Raw genomic sequence first — 16979 nt, 5'->3', positions numbered from 1 at the left:
TCCAGAGCGTACCACTGACCAATGACATAAACAGGGTCAATACACATTTGTGAACACATACATTAATACTTACGTCTTGCAAATGTGTCTATAGAGAGATGTAATACATTTTACTTCCTGTACATCAGTCACAACTCAAGCCAACTTCTGAATACCATCAAATCCTCACAGAGCAGACCATGGGTGAAGCAATAAATATAAAATAAAACATTCTCAGCTCATTCTTAATGATGGCATAGGTGTAGAGTTAAATCTAAGTCACAGGGAAGTAATATTTTAATGCTTTACTCAGATGATCAGAGTTGAGTTCACAGGGGTTTAAGAGAAGAATGGATGCGGATGAGAACTGGAGTCATGATGACTGTGTGCCACAGGAAGAGCAGCAGCTGTAGTGGACTGTATAATAAAGGTTTTCTGGCAATAATCCCACACTAAGAGGAAATGCTTGCATCATTCGAAGCCATGGTGCATGGTAATGGTGTTCACACCATGACATTTTGGAGCAAATATCCAGACACTGTGTGAAGTTGGTCATCACCTGTCGTTGGTCAGAGAGGCTCCAAAATCTGTGGAACATGTCACATTTCCCCTGCAATAACCAAAGAGAATAATTCCTAAATAAAGCACTCTTCACCGTCTGCTGGCATTTTCAAGACCATTAAAAGCTTAAAGCTGGGACACGTTAAGTCCGTAGTGAAAGGAGAAGCAACAACACGTCGACCAAAGATTGTAGATTTTAAAAATTCAACATGAGTGAGACGAGTGGGAGTGGAATTTCTGATCAGGAGCTAATCCTCCAACATTGGCACTTCTCACTAATATGCTTGTGTGCCTTAAAAAGCCAGAGCAAAGGGAAACTAGGCAAGCCCAGTTCTGCCGGACTGTCATTAGCCGTATAGCCAATGTCACAGAGGTGTTTCTGACGTTTCAAAAACAAGTAAAACCCAAAAATACATCTCTGTGTCGTTGGAAGGTCTGGAGAAACATCAATGTCTTTATTTACATGTGGTTTTTATTCTGTGACTGTGTTGTACAGGAACTGAATGCAGAACTGAAAAATGAGCAGAAAGTTTTGTTTATAATATATACCACTGCCATCAGGGTTTCTCTTGTTCATTTCATTTAAAAATAAATACTTAAGGATCTACCACCAAAGAATGAAGGAGGTCAAGAACATTTTGTTGATTTTAAGAATTACAAGGTTAAAGTAAAACACGTGAAGTTAGAGGAGGCTGTGTGCAGCTATGTGGAGTTTTATAAACACACTGTAAACACAAAATGTCTCCCCTCCACACAGACACACACTCACGTGAAATAAGACCAGTTCAGCCGTCCTCCTCTCTCTGTGAGGTATAATACGTGTGTAAATGTTGCAGAGTTCCGAGTCGTCCTGCTGAGTGCCACCTTAAGTTCTCTCTGTGAAGTACGGCTGAACTAACAGTTTCAACATTAGGAGTCAGTCAGACATCCTCTTCTAGGCTGGACCGGTAGACGGCCCGGGAAAATAAACGCCAGAGGTCCCTCATCTCACACGAAGACTTTAGTGCACATTCATTTATAGAAAACAGAGTGTAACACTTCACTGGAGATTGTTATTCATACCTACACACACTTTTCATAACACCTGACATAAATCCTGATCCAAAAGCCGTGTACCAATATGCAGCAGTGTGTTGAAATGCATTCATTCATTCATTCATCCTGCATCGTCTGCCTCCTCCTGTTGAGTTGTGTTGTGTCTGGAGCCTGGTTTCACTGGGGACGTGGCACAACAACATGTCGGAGAGGCCAAAATTCATTCATTCATTGTCTATAACCCTCGCGGTGGGTCCAGAGCCTACCTGGAATCATTGGGCGCAAGGCAGGAACACACCCTGGAGGGGGCGCCAGTCCTTCACAGGGCAAAATTGTATTAGTCTAAATGTATTAGTCTATAGCAGGTTTATACTGTAAAAGAATGTACTAAATCTGTCATCAACAACGACAATCAATGTCTATTCGTTGAAGAGGCACATTTCAATCATTTATTTATTGAGCAACAAGTGAAAGTATTGTTTTAGGAAAATGAGTCAAACACTTTTGAAAAGCAGGCTTTTAACCATCCAATCAAACCTTAATGGAATATAATCAGGTTTCATCCACATCTCTTTTTGTTTTACTCAGAGAATAAATTCAGAATTAGAAGGCAGAGGAATTTCAGGAATAAAGTTGGAATAATTCCAAGAATAAAGTCAGAATATAATGAAAGTGTAATGAGAGAGAGACGACCATTTGGAGTGAAAATGAGGCCTGTGAAGTAGGTGGTACGTTTCTGAAGACAGTAGTCAGTGATTGCAGTGTTTAGTTGTCATCTGTTGTGAATGAAAGCGTACGATAAATGAATGAATATACGTTCACTGGCTCGACTCACTTGACTGCTCCTTCCACAGTTCCCTCTAAACTGGCGAAGAGACTCAGTATGTAACGGCTATCTACATTTTTAGATTCATCTCATAATCCAGTGTTTCTCCAATTATTCAGACTTTATTCTCAGAATTGTTCTGACTTGAATTGTGGAATTATAGACTAATTTCTGAATCTTATTCTGATTTTTTATTCTCTCTCCTCTCAGCGGTCTTCACACTCCGTTGTACGTTGAGGAAGAGTAACACTCAGATTTCCGGATCTTGTAAATGACTTAAAACTTTTAAAAACACAAAAACAAATCCAACATCACTGTGCTGTTCTCATAGACATATTTGTTTATTTAACCCATGGGATTTGACTGGAACAGTGCAATTCTTTACAACAATTAATCACTAAGTGACAGGTTTTAGCCACTGGTACAGATAACTATATATTACATTTCTGAATTCATTTTTTAAACTTTCTAAATAATAATTAAAAAAAAGGTTCCTTCATCAGTTTGCCATTTGAAAATAAGACCTAAGCCATGAGACATTGCAAAACGAACTAGACCAGAACCTCAGAAAATATTCATTAGCTAACTAATGTACCTTTGAACATGTTAGATGAGTTACTGATGAGTAAATCGGTGAATTCTATGAGAAAGAAGGCAAAAAAAAAAAAAAAAAAAAAAAAAAAAAGAAAAATCATCATAAAAAAAGAAACAATAAATGGCACTATGTTTTTTTCCCAAGGAACAACCATTAAAACAATTTCACATACAGCAACCTCAACAAACCATTTCTGATACAAAAATGGAAAAAAAAGCAAAACAACCACCAGGTTTTGCATATATAATGCTATTGTGAAATGTCCAGACTGAGAGACACACAAAACAAAACGTTACCCCCATGTCCAACTGATGCAGTGGCTCTGGTTTTGTTACTTTATATTTGAGTCATTCCTTGATTCAGAGAAAGAGTATAACATTGCTACAGTTTCACTTAGTGTCCAGAAAAATGTGGTGCATAACTTTAATTTTTTTTCCTCTTGAAAACATAGAGCGGAAAGGGACAAGCACGCGACCCACCAGATGCATGTAGACAGTGATGATAACCTCTCTCTCTCTCACAGAACGCTGATCTGAGACAAGCTCCAGCTAACCAAAGCTTTAACCATTAGCACAGTCTACACTGGCCTCAGATCAGCGCCAAATGGCAACGTGTGTGTTCAGTAACTCTCACACAAACAGAAAAATAAAACAAAACACTACATTCAAGCTTAGCACAGGCACAGCCCACCAGCACAGACCACAGCGAGTAAACAAACCGCAGTTTTTTCTCCCTTTTGCTTGGGTTTGGTCTTAATTTCCCTCCAAATTTACAACAGCTTATAGTGCACAAAAGTAAGAATACAAAATTAAAATCTTTTAAATACTGTAGCAGCAGCGATTTCTTTCTTTATTTCTTTCTGTCTTTCTTCTTTAAACAGCCTCGGGCAGGAGGAGTACGAACTTTCAAGTCACCATCTTCTAGGGCAGTCCAGAGATTGTCCTTTGAGGTGTGTGTGTGTGTTGTGTGTGTTTTTTCCATACATTTGTGTGTGAATATAAGCTCAAAAAAGGCTGATCTGTGTGACCGCTCTCTGTGGGGTTAAAAGTGAGCTGTTATAGAGGTGAAAATCCCCTCTCGTTGTTAAACCAAGGGCTTTTTCTGTTGAGCTATACTGCCCCCTTGTGGACTGTTGCTGTTAGCCAGCAGGACGCTGGCAGGTAGTTGATTCTCTCCAGAGATTATACAGTTCACCTCCTTGTGATTAAAACCCCGTCTATCACTCCCACACACTTCTCTCTCTCTCTCTGCTGGCCTCTTATCATCTGTCCCTCTCTCTGTCTGTCTGTCCATCTAGTCTTTGCCCCTTTCGTCCAGAGCTTTCAGCTCATATTGACCCCATGAGTCCTCCCTCATGCTCTCCCTCACCAGTGGGGGCAGGGCACCTCTGCCAAAATCTCAGGCCTCTGTAAGGGCTGTTCCTCAGCCCGCAGTGAGGGTGGATGTGCGTGATGTGACGTAACACTCAGCTGGAGGCCGTAGCGATGGGCTTCTTCAGCTGCTGAGAGCGGAGCTCCCGAGTGCGACTCTCCAGCAGCAGGTCGTAGCAGGTGTTACACACCAGCACCGGGTCGTACAGCTGCTGATCAGGAATGGGCAACTTTAAGTGGCAGCAGTCTTTACAGAATACGTTCCCACAGTTCCTATAGAGAGAGAGAGAGAGAGAGAGAGAGAGAGTCAGTGTGTTATTACAGGGTTATTTTATGAAAATGTTTTTCTCTTTGAATGCATTAATAGTTTTGAAGTTTCCTTTGATGGTGAATATTTGGTCAGGAACAAGGACATAATCCCAATCTGGATTTCTGACTGTAAATGTTAGCTATACTTACGCATTTAGTCTATTAACAACAACAGACCAAAGTAAATTATTAATTTTAATTAATTTCTGTGGAACGTATAATTGTAATTCAAACATCTAATTTTAGGGCTATTGATGCGTAGTATTAAAAACGATGGTACCACTTTAGAATAAGACTACACTTGCAAAGACTAATAAATGGTTTACAATCTGTTTATTAATGTTATTCATTAGGTTGTAAATACATTAAACGTAGACGCAACAGTGACCGGCTGTTTGCCAAATAGTGAACCCACATCCATCTACACGGTTAAATCTCTGGTCTCTGGATACTTACCTCCATCCGTCGACATTAAACCCGTCAGCCTCAGCACATATTTGTTAAGAATTTTAGCTATTTACCAACCAAGTTTAATCAATTAATTAATCAATTAATGTCTTTTTAGACCCTGATGATAATGTGGTGCAGTTTCATAAAGACAATGACTAAATTCACATTCTACAGTAGTCTCAGGTTATTCTTGACCTAGACATTTTCAGTAAGTTCTCTGACACTTAAAATATTACATGAAAGGAGGGCTGTCCCGAATACCATTTTTAGGGCTTCGGAGCTTCAGCCGGGATATATACCGTTGTATATAGTTGTCGCTAACAAAATCTGCTTCCGACCTGCTAACAAAATCCTGTTTTAATATCCCTCTCTCTTGCTAACCTGCTAACTAGCTCGCTAACAAAGCACACAGAGTACACAAAATTTAACCAGTTTGAGTGGAGGTGCTCTAATTTCAGGTGCAAAGCTGACAAAACGCTTTGTTGTGAGTGTACTGTTTTAGCATGTTAGGCTGTTTTATATGACTGAGTTTTAGGCTTCATTTGACAAAGCGTTTATGGGTGGAGTGGAGAGAGTACTGTTATTACTGCTGGAGAGCCTGAATGTGGTGGAGCGCTGGCTTCATCAATAATCACATTCATCGATAAAACTGAATATCTGATTCTCAGAATTAGAAACCGAATACCTGCCCAGTGAACAATTACTTTGGGCCAGCCCTACTGTTCAGAAAAATCAGCGCTCAGTGTCCGCTTTAAAATTAAGGCTGCACTGCGGCTCCCAGCACGGCTCTGCTCACCGAGTTGTTTGCTAACTCGTGCATACACTGTACCACTAAGGGCACACAGTGTACATGAATAAACCAGAGCCATGTGGAGGAGTTCTAATTTGAGGAGTAAAGCTTTGCTATGCTTCGTTCTTCGTAGGTTGCTGTAGGGTATTAGGCTGTTTTAGGCTTTGTTCAAGACTTTTACGTTGACAAGGCTGAATACATACACACAAGAAAACGAATATCTGAATCTCAAAATTATAAACCGAATTCCTACCCAATGAACTAATATCTGAATATTTGGGGCCAGCCCAAGACGCAAGAGGTCACTGTTTCCCCCTTTATCTCTTTGTTACAAATGATTATTAATGACATTTAAGGTGTTTACGCTCTAATTAATAACCATGTATTAAACAGATTTTTAAGCCATTTCTAAACCTTTACAAGTGTAGTCTTATTTTAAAGTGGTACCATGACAATTGTCAAAATGGTTCCCAATGTGGGGGGCGCTAGGAGGAGGGTGTAAATTAAACGTAAGTTACAATAAAATAACAAGAGAACAGGGGATTGAATTATACGTTACACAAATATGCTTTAAAACTTATATGTACAACTTATATATTATTGAATTGTGTAAAGATGTCCTTTAAAAGAACACAAATCAACTGAATATTCCAAAAACTTTACATATAAACCTTTACATAATGTAAGCAGCTCTTACCTGCAGTGATGGCGTCTCTTGGCAATCCAGAACTCACAGTCACAGTTAAAGCAGTGTGAGGCCATGTGGTCAGGAACCCACCTGGTCACCTGCAGGAGAGACAAAGAAAAAATGGCCTTCAAAATCCATGGTCAGCTCTGACAAAGTGAAGTCACAGAGGAGATGCTTTTGGAAATGCGCTGAAGGAGAATTTTGCTGCTGATCTGAGGTCGGTTACAGATGTTCTCTCGATTATTTAGAGTAGGGTTAGGGTAAGAAAGCTGGTCTCAGATCAGTGCCATGCAAGAAGCAGAAAGGTAGAAACCTGCAGCAAGCTATGAGGGAGGCTGACCTCGGTATCCTTCCTCTCCACACGGTCCCAACTGCCCTCGCTGAGGCGGTCCTCGCTGTGGTCAGACAGAGAGTCCTCCTTATCGCTGTCATCAGACTCTCGCAGACACGTCTGTGAAGGGCAGCCAAAGGACACGTCAATGATGAACACAAAACAGATCAGAGACTCGGATTATAATGTGATCTATACATTTAAAATACTTATTACGGTGCTTTTAGCGAAAGGTCGCACTCACTATATCATCCTCGTAGTCTACGTCAGGCTCGGACGGAGGGGAGCAGTACTGCTTGCTCTCCAGCTTCATCTGCAGCTGTTTGACCTGCCGCCGCAGAACCTCCACCTCCTGCTTATAACTGGCCTCGATCTGGCGCAGACGCTGCTGGACCACATCCACTGCCACCGGCAGCCCGTCATCATCCAGGTATGCAGGAGCCTGAAGTGGCCCAGGGGATCCTCCCAAAGAGGGAGTGGCCGGGAGGATCTGGCGGAAGGAGGGTCCAAAGGCTGACGGTGAAGATGAAGAATAGAGCGCGGCATAGCTGGTGTTTTTAACAGCAGAGAGCCAGCCAGACTGGACCGGACTGCCAGGAGACCGAGGAGGAGGACAACACTGACTGTTACTGGCGCTCACTCCCTGGGCTCGAAGGAGCTTGTTAGCCAGACGGCGGCCCTGAAAGCTTCCCTGCTGGAAGTTTCCTCCACAAGCTGACTGGACAAGGCCCTGCATGCTCTCCCAGTGAGAGCCAAGCAGCGAGAGGTCCGTCAGCTGGCTTTGGGAAATCAAACGCCGTGCTGCTCTTGTGTAGTCAGGAGGACGTGCTGTGGCCTTGATTGGGATGAGCTCAGCGGTTTTACCGTTTTGAGTCCTCTTTTCATCAGCTGTTACCTGGGCTTTGTCCACAGGTGCTTTGGGAGTCGGCTGCAGCTCAGGCTGCTCTGTCAGAGTCTCTGTAGAGTCCTCCAGCGGTGCGAGAGAATGGAGTTGTTTGATGGTCAAAAGCTCAACCGCACTAGGTGAGGGGAAGCTATGTGTCTCAATGGCTCCCTCCTGCATCTCGGTGCCATTACACACCTGAGCACTAAGTGGATCTGCAGCAGAAGCTTGTGAAGAAATGGCATCAGCAGTCCTAGCATCTGCTTCCTTGGGGAAAGGGGGGAGGGGAGGATCGGTGATTTGAGGCGGGGCTTGGTGTACAACAGGAACTGGAGGACCTTGGCCTGGTGTTTCTGTATTTAATACGGAAGGTAAAGGCTGGGTCAAACAAGGTTCCTCCTTCACGTCCATGCAGCCGTCGTTAGGCTCAGGAGATGATGAGGGTGGAGATTCCTCGCACGTCTCCACTTCCTGTTCCTCATTACTTAGCCCTGTGCCTGAGGTATCCTCTGGGCCATCTGTAGAAGCTCCTCCTGGACCTGTCATGGGCTCCAGAGGCAGTCGTCCCTCCTGGCAGTGCTTGTTGAGGTTGGGGTCGCTAGAGGTGCGAGTGAGAGGAACTCCATTTTCACAGGCGGACACCAAGTTGTCCATGGATCGTGTCTTAGGAAGCCTGTGGAGGAGGAGGAAATTGTCCCATAAATTAATGTTTTAGGGTACCTTTCAATCTCAACAGCAGTTTAAAAAAATGTTTTAAATGTCAGTTAATTAATTCAGTTATAAACACCTTAAAGGAAACATATGAAAAAGTCACTGTTTCAAGGCATGTTTACTTTCAATTGGGATCAAACAAGCTTTTCTGATTTAGTGCCGTATTTTATTCAGAATACAGACATTTTATTAATGCCCTGCCTCCTCGTCTGAGTCATTCCAATCACAGCAGTGCACCCACGTTTATGTGAGAGTGCAACGACATGGTTAAGCAAATTGAAACTTAGTATATAAAATATAAACGGAAAAAAAAGAACACAGAAGAAAGAGACCCAAGAGAAAATGGCAAAATCCAGTCCTTCTGCTTCTCGCTCCTGTGGCTCAGTCTCATTTAAAGGAACAGGTGCTGAAAGCGGCCGATCTGAACAGGGCTGTTTAGACAGGGGGAGAATGCTACTGTGGTCACAGACATTTAATTAAGACTCAGAACTGTTTACTTGTTGAAAAAGGGGTTAATAGAACATCGGTTATAAATCAAAAAGGCAGTGGATAGGTTATATCTGTCTAAATTAAATAACTGACACTGACAGGTTTGATTATTGACTGATAATGAAGATAAAGCTGAAGTGGGAGAAGGTATAAATGCAGTATACAGTAATAAGAGGATGTTTCTTTTAAAACAAGATACACTACCTCTGCTACCTTTTGAACTGTAGCACAATAACTGTCCACAAGGGGGCAGAATTTGCATAATCTCTCTTCAAACAGCTAAAGCAGGTAAATTAACTAATAAACTACTGGACAAAAGAAAAAACCAAAAGCAGAAACACTTTTTTTTGGCAATTTTCACTTGGTTCACTCTTATATTTCTGTTCTTTTTGTCACCACATTTGATATGTTCTCTTATTCCTCCAAGCCCTTTGTGTTTGTTTTCCTTCATTTAGCTCTATTTGCTCTCACATAAACACGCGTCCAGCAGAGTGAGTCTCAGTGATGACTGGTGAGACTCAGATGAGGAGGCGGGATCAACTCTGGACAAAATATGAATACCTTTTATACCATATCCTCAGACTTTGGAAAATCAATAAAAACTGTCTGGGTTCTTTTATTTCACAATTTATAGGCTGCTCGGAGCTCCAGATCCCCAAATTAATGTGCTAATTGTTTTTCATAATACATTCCCTTTAAGATATTTTGGTCTTAACCAGGTTTTACCTTAAAAAAACAAACAATAACATTAATGTGGAGTATTGTTTAATTACATATTGCTTCTAAAAGCATTCTTTACCCTTCATTCACATGCATAAACAAACACTGACCTATCAAGTGAGCGTGAGGTGAGCTCCTCCCCCTGAGAGGAGGGGCTTAGGTAGATTTCCATGGCGTCCTCAGCTGCTGTGCAGGGGGATGAGGTGGGCAGGTAAACAGCGGTCCACAACTGCAGGGCTCGCGTGTGACACACCGGCTGCAGAACCTGCCACAGAGGTTAAGGGTCATGAGAGGGTATCATCTTTATTGTAACATTCTTCTTCTGTCAGTCAAATTGACAGGTGAAATCTGGGCCGTTATTAGACTTTAGAGCTGAAGATTGGATCTGAAGATTTTGACCCGCTTTTTTTTTTTTTAAAGTACATTGTACCCCAAAGGCATTTCATTAACAGTTTTCATGAGGTTTAATATAATATTCATAACAAAGAGGAAGGGCACAGACAGTAACACTTTAAATTAGGGCAGGGATTGTAAGGTTAAACGTTTCAAGACCACTGTCCTAATCTAAACAGACATTTATTCAGGCTTGTCCAAACAAGCCTTATTATTTACACAGCAAGCCTTTTGACACCACAAGGAGGAGGACAACAGAGTCAGCATACAAAGAGACAGTTTTAAACTAAAATAAAACTAAGAAAAAAGCATTTGAGCCACTCAAACATCTTCAATGTCTTTTAAATTCCTTTGCAGGTTTTTAAAGGAGGACGATGCTGACCAAGTTTCTGTTATGTGACCTCCATCAGCTCAGGGCTTAGTTCTAAAGCCCACCTACTGGGCCAATATATTCTTTCTTCCCGGAATGTTTACTGGACCCAGGAGGCAAGGTATGGCTGTAGCATGCCCCTTACATGTGGCCTCTTCCAGTAGCTTGTGCAACAATCATAAAACTTTTGAGTTAAATTCCTATCAAAACTCACCAAAGCCTTTAAAATAACAGGTTTATAAACATTTGTTTACGTTTCTTTAAGCAGTTACAGAGCCTTATGAATGCTGCCCTTCTGTAAAGCGTTCCCCATATTACCATGTGTTGTGCTGTAAATGTTAAACATTAAAACACATCACTCTCAGCAGACTTGGTATTTACCATATCATGGCAGGGAATGTAAAGAAAGTTCTGGAAGTTCTTGTTGCCAGCGCGGAGCAGGGACCAGATGGAGCAGGTACGCTTGTAGACATTTCGAGCCTCTCGCTCTCGAGCGTTATTGCACAGGAACGTACCATAGAGACACGAGTAAGTGTGCTGCACCAGCTTTACCTGCACAAACACATTCAGTGCATTAGTTTCTGACTAAGTCTACTGCCTTCAGGTGGTCAGGGTACGGGGAGAACACACCAAACTCCTCACAGACAGTCACCCAGAGTGGGACTTAAACCCACAACCTCCAGGTCCCTGGAGCTTTGTGACTGCAACACTAGCTGCTGCACCACCATGCCTTCTAATGTTGGTGGTTTACAAACATTAATACCAGTTTTATTTCCTCATAAACGGGTGACAGGAACCTGGATTAAGAAGTTTTAATGTTTTCATTTCCCAGGCAAATATGTCACATATGAAAAAAAAAAAAAACATCTAATTTGGGCCACTTTTACTTGCTGTGTGAGTGCAGCCTAGAAGTCTCCCTGAAAAAACAGTATATAATCCATTCCCTTCCCTATGCTGATACATTCCTGTAGTAATACTACAAAGCTGTAGTATTAGTCAGACTTGTTTTATCTGGACTGACTGAGTGACTAAATAAACAAATGCAATACTGATGAGTTCCAGTAGACGAATGCGCAGACGTGAATGGATGGACAGAAAAATAATGTTGAGAAATACAGCAGATGGATAGGAAAATGAATGGATAAAAGAGAGGGGGAGACTAAAGGACGCGTGGGGCACATACCAGAAAGGCCTCTGTGAATTCAAACAAGCAGGGGAACTGCTTGAGGAGCTGATGGACGCAGTCCAGCCACTGAAGGAAGACTGGACACTGCTCATTAACATCCTCTGCATTCTCCCCATGGCCACAACGGTCTGCAAACTTGTGGCCAAAATCCAGCCACTCTGTCTCCACAAGCACCTGGAAACCCTGTGGAAACAGGGGCCAGCAGAAACAGTTGAATATGAAGTGAAAGAAAGAAATCAGACTGATCCTTATTGTTCAAGGCTAAAAGATATTTCTTTCACAAAAATAAAATAAAATTAATAAATAAATATATTTGACCTCCTATATTTAATAATGCTTCCATTGCTTTTCTCATTTTGGGCTATGACCATGTTTCATAAAAAAGAGAAGAGAATGAACACAACTTCTGTTACATCTGTATTTCATTTTTCCACTGCACTCTGATGTGTGTCTAAAAAAAACCCTTTAAATACAGAAACAGAAATCCAGTGTGAAACAGTAAAACAAACAGTGGTCAGAGATGTGATGGTAGAGCTAAGCAACTGAAAAAGGGAAATAGTTATTGAAAAGCCGCCAAAACTTTTCAAAGTCAAAGTCATTATTCATTTAGACTATTAGCTCCCACTTGAAAGCCTTTAAAAGCTTCTAATAGAAACCTGCTGTTGGTGTTCTCAACTGAGAAATGAACGGCTTTCCTTCCAGAGTTTCCTCACCTCGATGGTTCTGTAGTAGGGGTCCAACAGGACCTTGGCCAATGCCACAATCTGAGGAGTGCGGTCCCATCCATCAGAACAGTGGACCAGCACTGGACGGCCCTCCCTCTCCACCGCAGAAGACACCAGAGTGGCCGCTTTCAACATGACGGACAGGTGCTGCAACCAACGGGTGCTCTCCAGAGCCGACAGCCAGCTGGATACAGTGACAAATATAATGAGTGATTCAAATCAGCAAAGTGCTCTTTACTTATACTAGACTATATTAATCTACAGCCATTATTACTGCCCTAGAGACATATCACTCATTCTATAGACACATAGAGACAAATACGAATGCGATGTATAAACATAACAAGTGATAACATCAAATTAGATGGGGAGGGGAGACCAAACAGACAGATGAACAGATTTAAAGAAAAACCTTAAAAATTAAATTTACCACATTTAATTTTAGACTTTCTGTATTGGGTCATTTGTGATGGTAGGTTGTGGAATCAAGAACAGCCAAAAGTGATTGTTTATATAATAGGAACACAGGACGGTAGCACTTTAGCTACAGAGGGATATACTGGGGTCTCTGAGCTCGATTTAGTCCTGACACAGTTCTCTGAACCAAGCCTGTGGGGGTCTATTTTAAACTGGGAAAGCAACACACAATCAATTCTGTACATGGAGCTCTTTCTAAATATAGCCCATCACTGGGCATGTGATGTCATTACACCGAAAGAGAAACTTAAAATATGTGTGTGTGTGGATAAATGGGTTAAACTGTCTTTAAAAAGTGATCTACAGCTGGCCTTCTATTCACGAGTCTTATACAGCTACTTCATATTACGTTTTCTGAAATACAGGCACCAAGACAAGAGTCCATGTATAAGAAATGAGAATAATATAGAGTGCCTCTTTGGCCTTAAGTTTCCCTTTTAATTTAAGTTGTGTAATATTTCTTAATCAAATATTAAGTTAATCAATTTATTGGAAAGTGAATATTGTATAAAAATATCTGTAAAAAACAAACATAAATTCAGTCTGCCCTAAATACTGCAGTTTACTGCGTGAACATTTTAACATTTCAGCATTACTTTATATTCATCAAAAATCAGGATTCCTCTGCTGCACAATGCTATTTCAACTAATGCATTAGTGGTTTTTCAGTTTGGTTTATTAACGATTGTAACAGGCATTCAATTAATGTTTTTTCTTTATTGTTGTCTTGAAACGCCACTCGCCATCAGGAAACTCACTACACCTTCTCTCTGCATTCACCGTCAATGGAGTCAAAGAGACATGCAGTAACAGCAGCAGCTCCCCCAGGTCCTAGTGCACCCATGTTTCATTACATAATTAATATGGAGACAGAGAGAACTGTTGTTGAAAATGAACGAATTGGGGGGCTAAAGAACATACGGGAGAGTGGGGGTGGTATAGTTATTTAGTCAAATATGAATTCTTGATGCCAACAGCCAAATGCTTCGTGGAGTTTGCATATTTTTAAAGTATGTACTGAATAAGCAGCCTTAAATCAGAATAAGCTTAATTTTAGAAGGGTTAAAGAGGGAGAACATGTGAAAGCAAGTGTGAGGTGAGTGAATAGGTCAGTGGTTCTTATTGCATACTCACTTGCCAGGGTCAGGAATCTGACTGCACACTGCTCTGAGAGACTGGAAACTGTTCCTGATGGAGTGAATGTTGGCCATTCCCATGAACATCACCTCACAGTTGGGGTAGTACTCTATGCACAGAGACAAACACTGTGTTCACAAAGGGCTGTAATTGTCTGATCTCTGGTTGGAAATGATGCGTAGCTCTTACATTCGTGAAGCCGACATTACTGAGACGAGGAGAAAAACTAAATCTGTAAAACTAGCATAATGCAAGTCTAAAATTAAATTATATCCATCACAGTGCAACCCTTGCGTTTACATGCCTCACATGCTATGTCATACTAGTCTGACACTGAATGAATCACAGAGCCCCAGGAGGGCGTCCAGAGCGCGGCAGTACACAGGTATGTCTCACTGCAGGGGAGGCACCCCGACAAGGCTGCAGCAGGAGGACACAGCGCTGGCTCTTACCTTCACACTCACAGCCACCTCCCTTGGCGCGGTTGGCCACTGCAGCGGTGTATGAGCGAGCGTCTAGAATCAGCAGCTTCTGTGGTGCAGCACTGGCATCAGGACCAGGAACTCCTGTCAGAGAAGAGTCTGAGAGAGAAAACAAAAAGAGGGGAACAGTCAGAGACATGAGAATGAAAAGAAAAGTAAATGAAAGGAAAAAAATTGACAAAAGATGGACAAAACAGAGATGGATAAGATAGAAAAAAGAGAAAAGAGGGCAGAGAAAGAGAGAGAGCAGGAGAGCATTAGCAAAGTCAATTGCAGCTCTTTTTTGATGACCACTGCAGAGGAACAGTCTGGCGCTATGCCAAAGCAGACACAGAGCCAATCAGGCCGATCTATTCTTATTTTAAAACGTTTCTAATGAAAATTTCTGTTGCATGATTATGGCACTGTTTATACATTTATTTCGAACACTGCAAACAAAGCAAGCTGTGATACTTAAAGTGAAAATAGGTATAGAGCCTTTGTTGGAAGAGCTCAGTGGTGTCCAGTAAAATAAAGTTTCAAATTGGCAGAGAAGCAGCTGTTGTATGTGAATGCTGGACTGTTTACAGGCAAACTCAGACTTTCCCACAACCACCCCCCACAATTCCATTTGGCCATTGGAGTACAAATGTGGTGTAAAACAAAAGGACCATTACCACTTCTTATTTTTGCATCCGCTCCAACCTGGAAAGCATTTCTCTGTTGCTCAGAAATAAGTTTGTATCTGTGTGTGAGAGCGTCTGAGTGTGTGGGGCTCTAGCCCTTCTTGTGTGTGGCTGTGTGAGACAAAAACTAATTGCTAATGACCCTCCAACAAGTGGTTATGTTTGCCTGAATGGGCTATATGCTCTTATTGTCCAGGAGAACTGGAACCATTAGAGAATTAACTGGGGCTGAATCTACACCAGAACCAGGACTAATGAGACCCAGGCAGATTCTTGGCTTAGACCTCCATTTATTCATGCAGCTCATTTACTGTTAAACAATAAACAAAAAAAAGGGAGAGCATATTTCCCCAGCTCTAGACCTTTGAAATTTGAAGGCGGCGCTCATAATTAAGGAGGATATTTCCATGCAGAAAATTAAACGGTCACTATTGAATTGGAAATAATGTGATCCAAAAGACAGTAGGGGTCAGAAGGGGTAAACATCTCTCATCACCGTCTTACCAAAGTCGCTGTCTGAAGAGTCAGGGCCCTCTCCTCGTGTCCGACAGGCCGGTGTGCAGGGGGTGCGGGACCCAGGGTCCAGCAGGCAGGCTTTAGCAATGGATGTGACCAAGTATTCATCCTCTGTGTTCCTCCAGCCCCACCAGCTAATCTCGGGCTGACTGCATCGTGCTATCACCGCACCGTTTTTCTGATGCCTGACAGAGAGAACAGAGAGAGAGAGGCAGAGAAGAATTATATATATATATATAAATAAATTCAATATCATTGTGCGGGAAATTAGACGTCTGTAATTATCTGGTTTGTGTCCTATTCCTACCCACATGACAATGAGGTTCCACTAGTGCAATTGGTTTGATTCCCTGCTCAGGTAGGAACACCCCACTACACATACAGATACAGGACTCTGAATGCTCTTCTCGCCTACCTCTACTCTACCATGGTTAAATCTGTCTGCCTGCCAAATGCCATACATCTAACTAGTTATTACATAATATAGACTTTTCAATTAAAAACCCAACTGTTTCTCACTATTTTATTCACTACTATTACGTCTGAACACATTTTGTGCAGCAATATGTTAGGGTTGCAGGTGGATCTAACCTGTACACCACAACTGGGATTCTTTTCCAGGACCTGAATGAGGCCACACTTTCCAGTTCTTTATCAGTGATCCACACTGGCACCAGCAGCTTCTGAGGATAACTGGAACACAGCCTGCAGAGAGAGGATATGATTAAAACATTTAAACACCAATCTTAACGCTGCATGCATTTGGTCATTATTATGATTTGCCCTCATGGTCATGCTGTAGTTTGCTGAGTGGCAGAGGTAGGTAGCAAAATACCACAAACTTTAAATATGTCTGAGCTAATGACATGTCAAAGGAAAGTGGGCCATGTAAGTAGAGTTGATTATGGCTTAGAAAACTGCCCTCTTTCTCATTAGAGCACCGGGCAGTGGGTATATTATTTATCCAAGCTTTATAGCGTGTGTGTGTGTATAACCATGTTGCAGTATTAACAAATTTTATGACAAAATATTATTTTGAGAAATCCTGAATGCTGTTTTTTGACCAATCAATTCATAATGATCCTTTATACAAAAATATATATAAATATATAAATAAATACACACACACACTATATATTGGTGTTTAAAAGAAACCTGAGTACTACAAGTTTGATAACACATTTGCAGAATAATATTCAGTACATATTACAGTGCCAACGGCCCCCAACTCACAAATCCCCAAAAGAGGAACAGCATAAACAATGGCTTAACAATGACCTAATCACAAAAT

The 16979-nt window shown here is 41.6% G+C and overlaps 1 protein-coding gene across 8 annotated transcripts in view; it reads right to left on the bottom strand.

Annotated features, from left to right (window-relative positions):
- Positions 1-2724: 2724 nt before the first annotated feature.
- mtmr4 (myotubularin related protein 4) overlaps positions 2725-16979 on the bottom strand; it is a 93106-nt gene continuing 78851 nt past the window's right edge. For 7 of the 8 annotated variants that reach the window (XM_066652313.1, XM_066652331.1, XM_066652306.1 and 4 more), the window contains 12 exons: positions 16280-16393; positions 15677-15873; positions 14478-14606; positions 14023-14134; positions 12400-12595; positions 11684-11869; positions 10882-11052; positions 9848-10002; positions 7179-8490; positions 6917-7054; positions 6613-6701; positions 2725-4639 (listed from right to left, as the gene is read on the bottom strand). In XM_066652313.1, the coding sequence (XP_066508410.1) occupies positions 4462-4639; positions 6613-6701; positions 6917-7054; positions 7179-8490; positions 9848-10002; positions 10882-11052; positions 11684-11869; positions 12400-12595; positions 14023-14134; positions 14478-14606; positions 15677-15873; positions 16280-16393 (2977 nt within the window). In that variant the 3' untranslated portion in view covers positions 2725-4461. The remainder of the gene's footprint in view (positions 4640-6612; positions 6702-6916; positions 7055-7178; positions 8491-9847; positions 10003-10881; positions 11053-11683; positions 11870-12399; positions 12596-14022; positions 14135-14477; positions 14607-15676; positions 15874-16279; positions 16394-16979) is intronic. The other variant, XM_066652297.1, reaches the window with a different exon arrangement.

Source organism: Hoplias malabaricus, chromosome 2, assembly GCF_029633855.1.
Source record: "Hoplias malabaricus isolate fHopMal1 chromosome 2, fHopMal1.hap1, whole genome shotgun sequence".
In the NCBI taxonomy this organism is placed as follows: domain Eukaryota; kingdom Metazoa; phylum Chordata; class Actinopteri; order Characiformes; family Erythrinidae; genus Hoplias; species Hoplias malabaricus.
The sequence above is the reverse complement of the archived record's forward strand: the minus strand, read 5'-3'. Positions and strand labels throughout refer to the sequence as shown.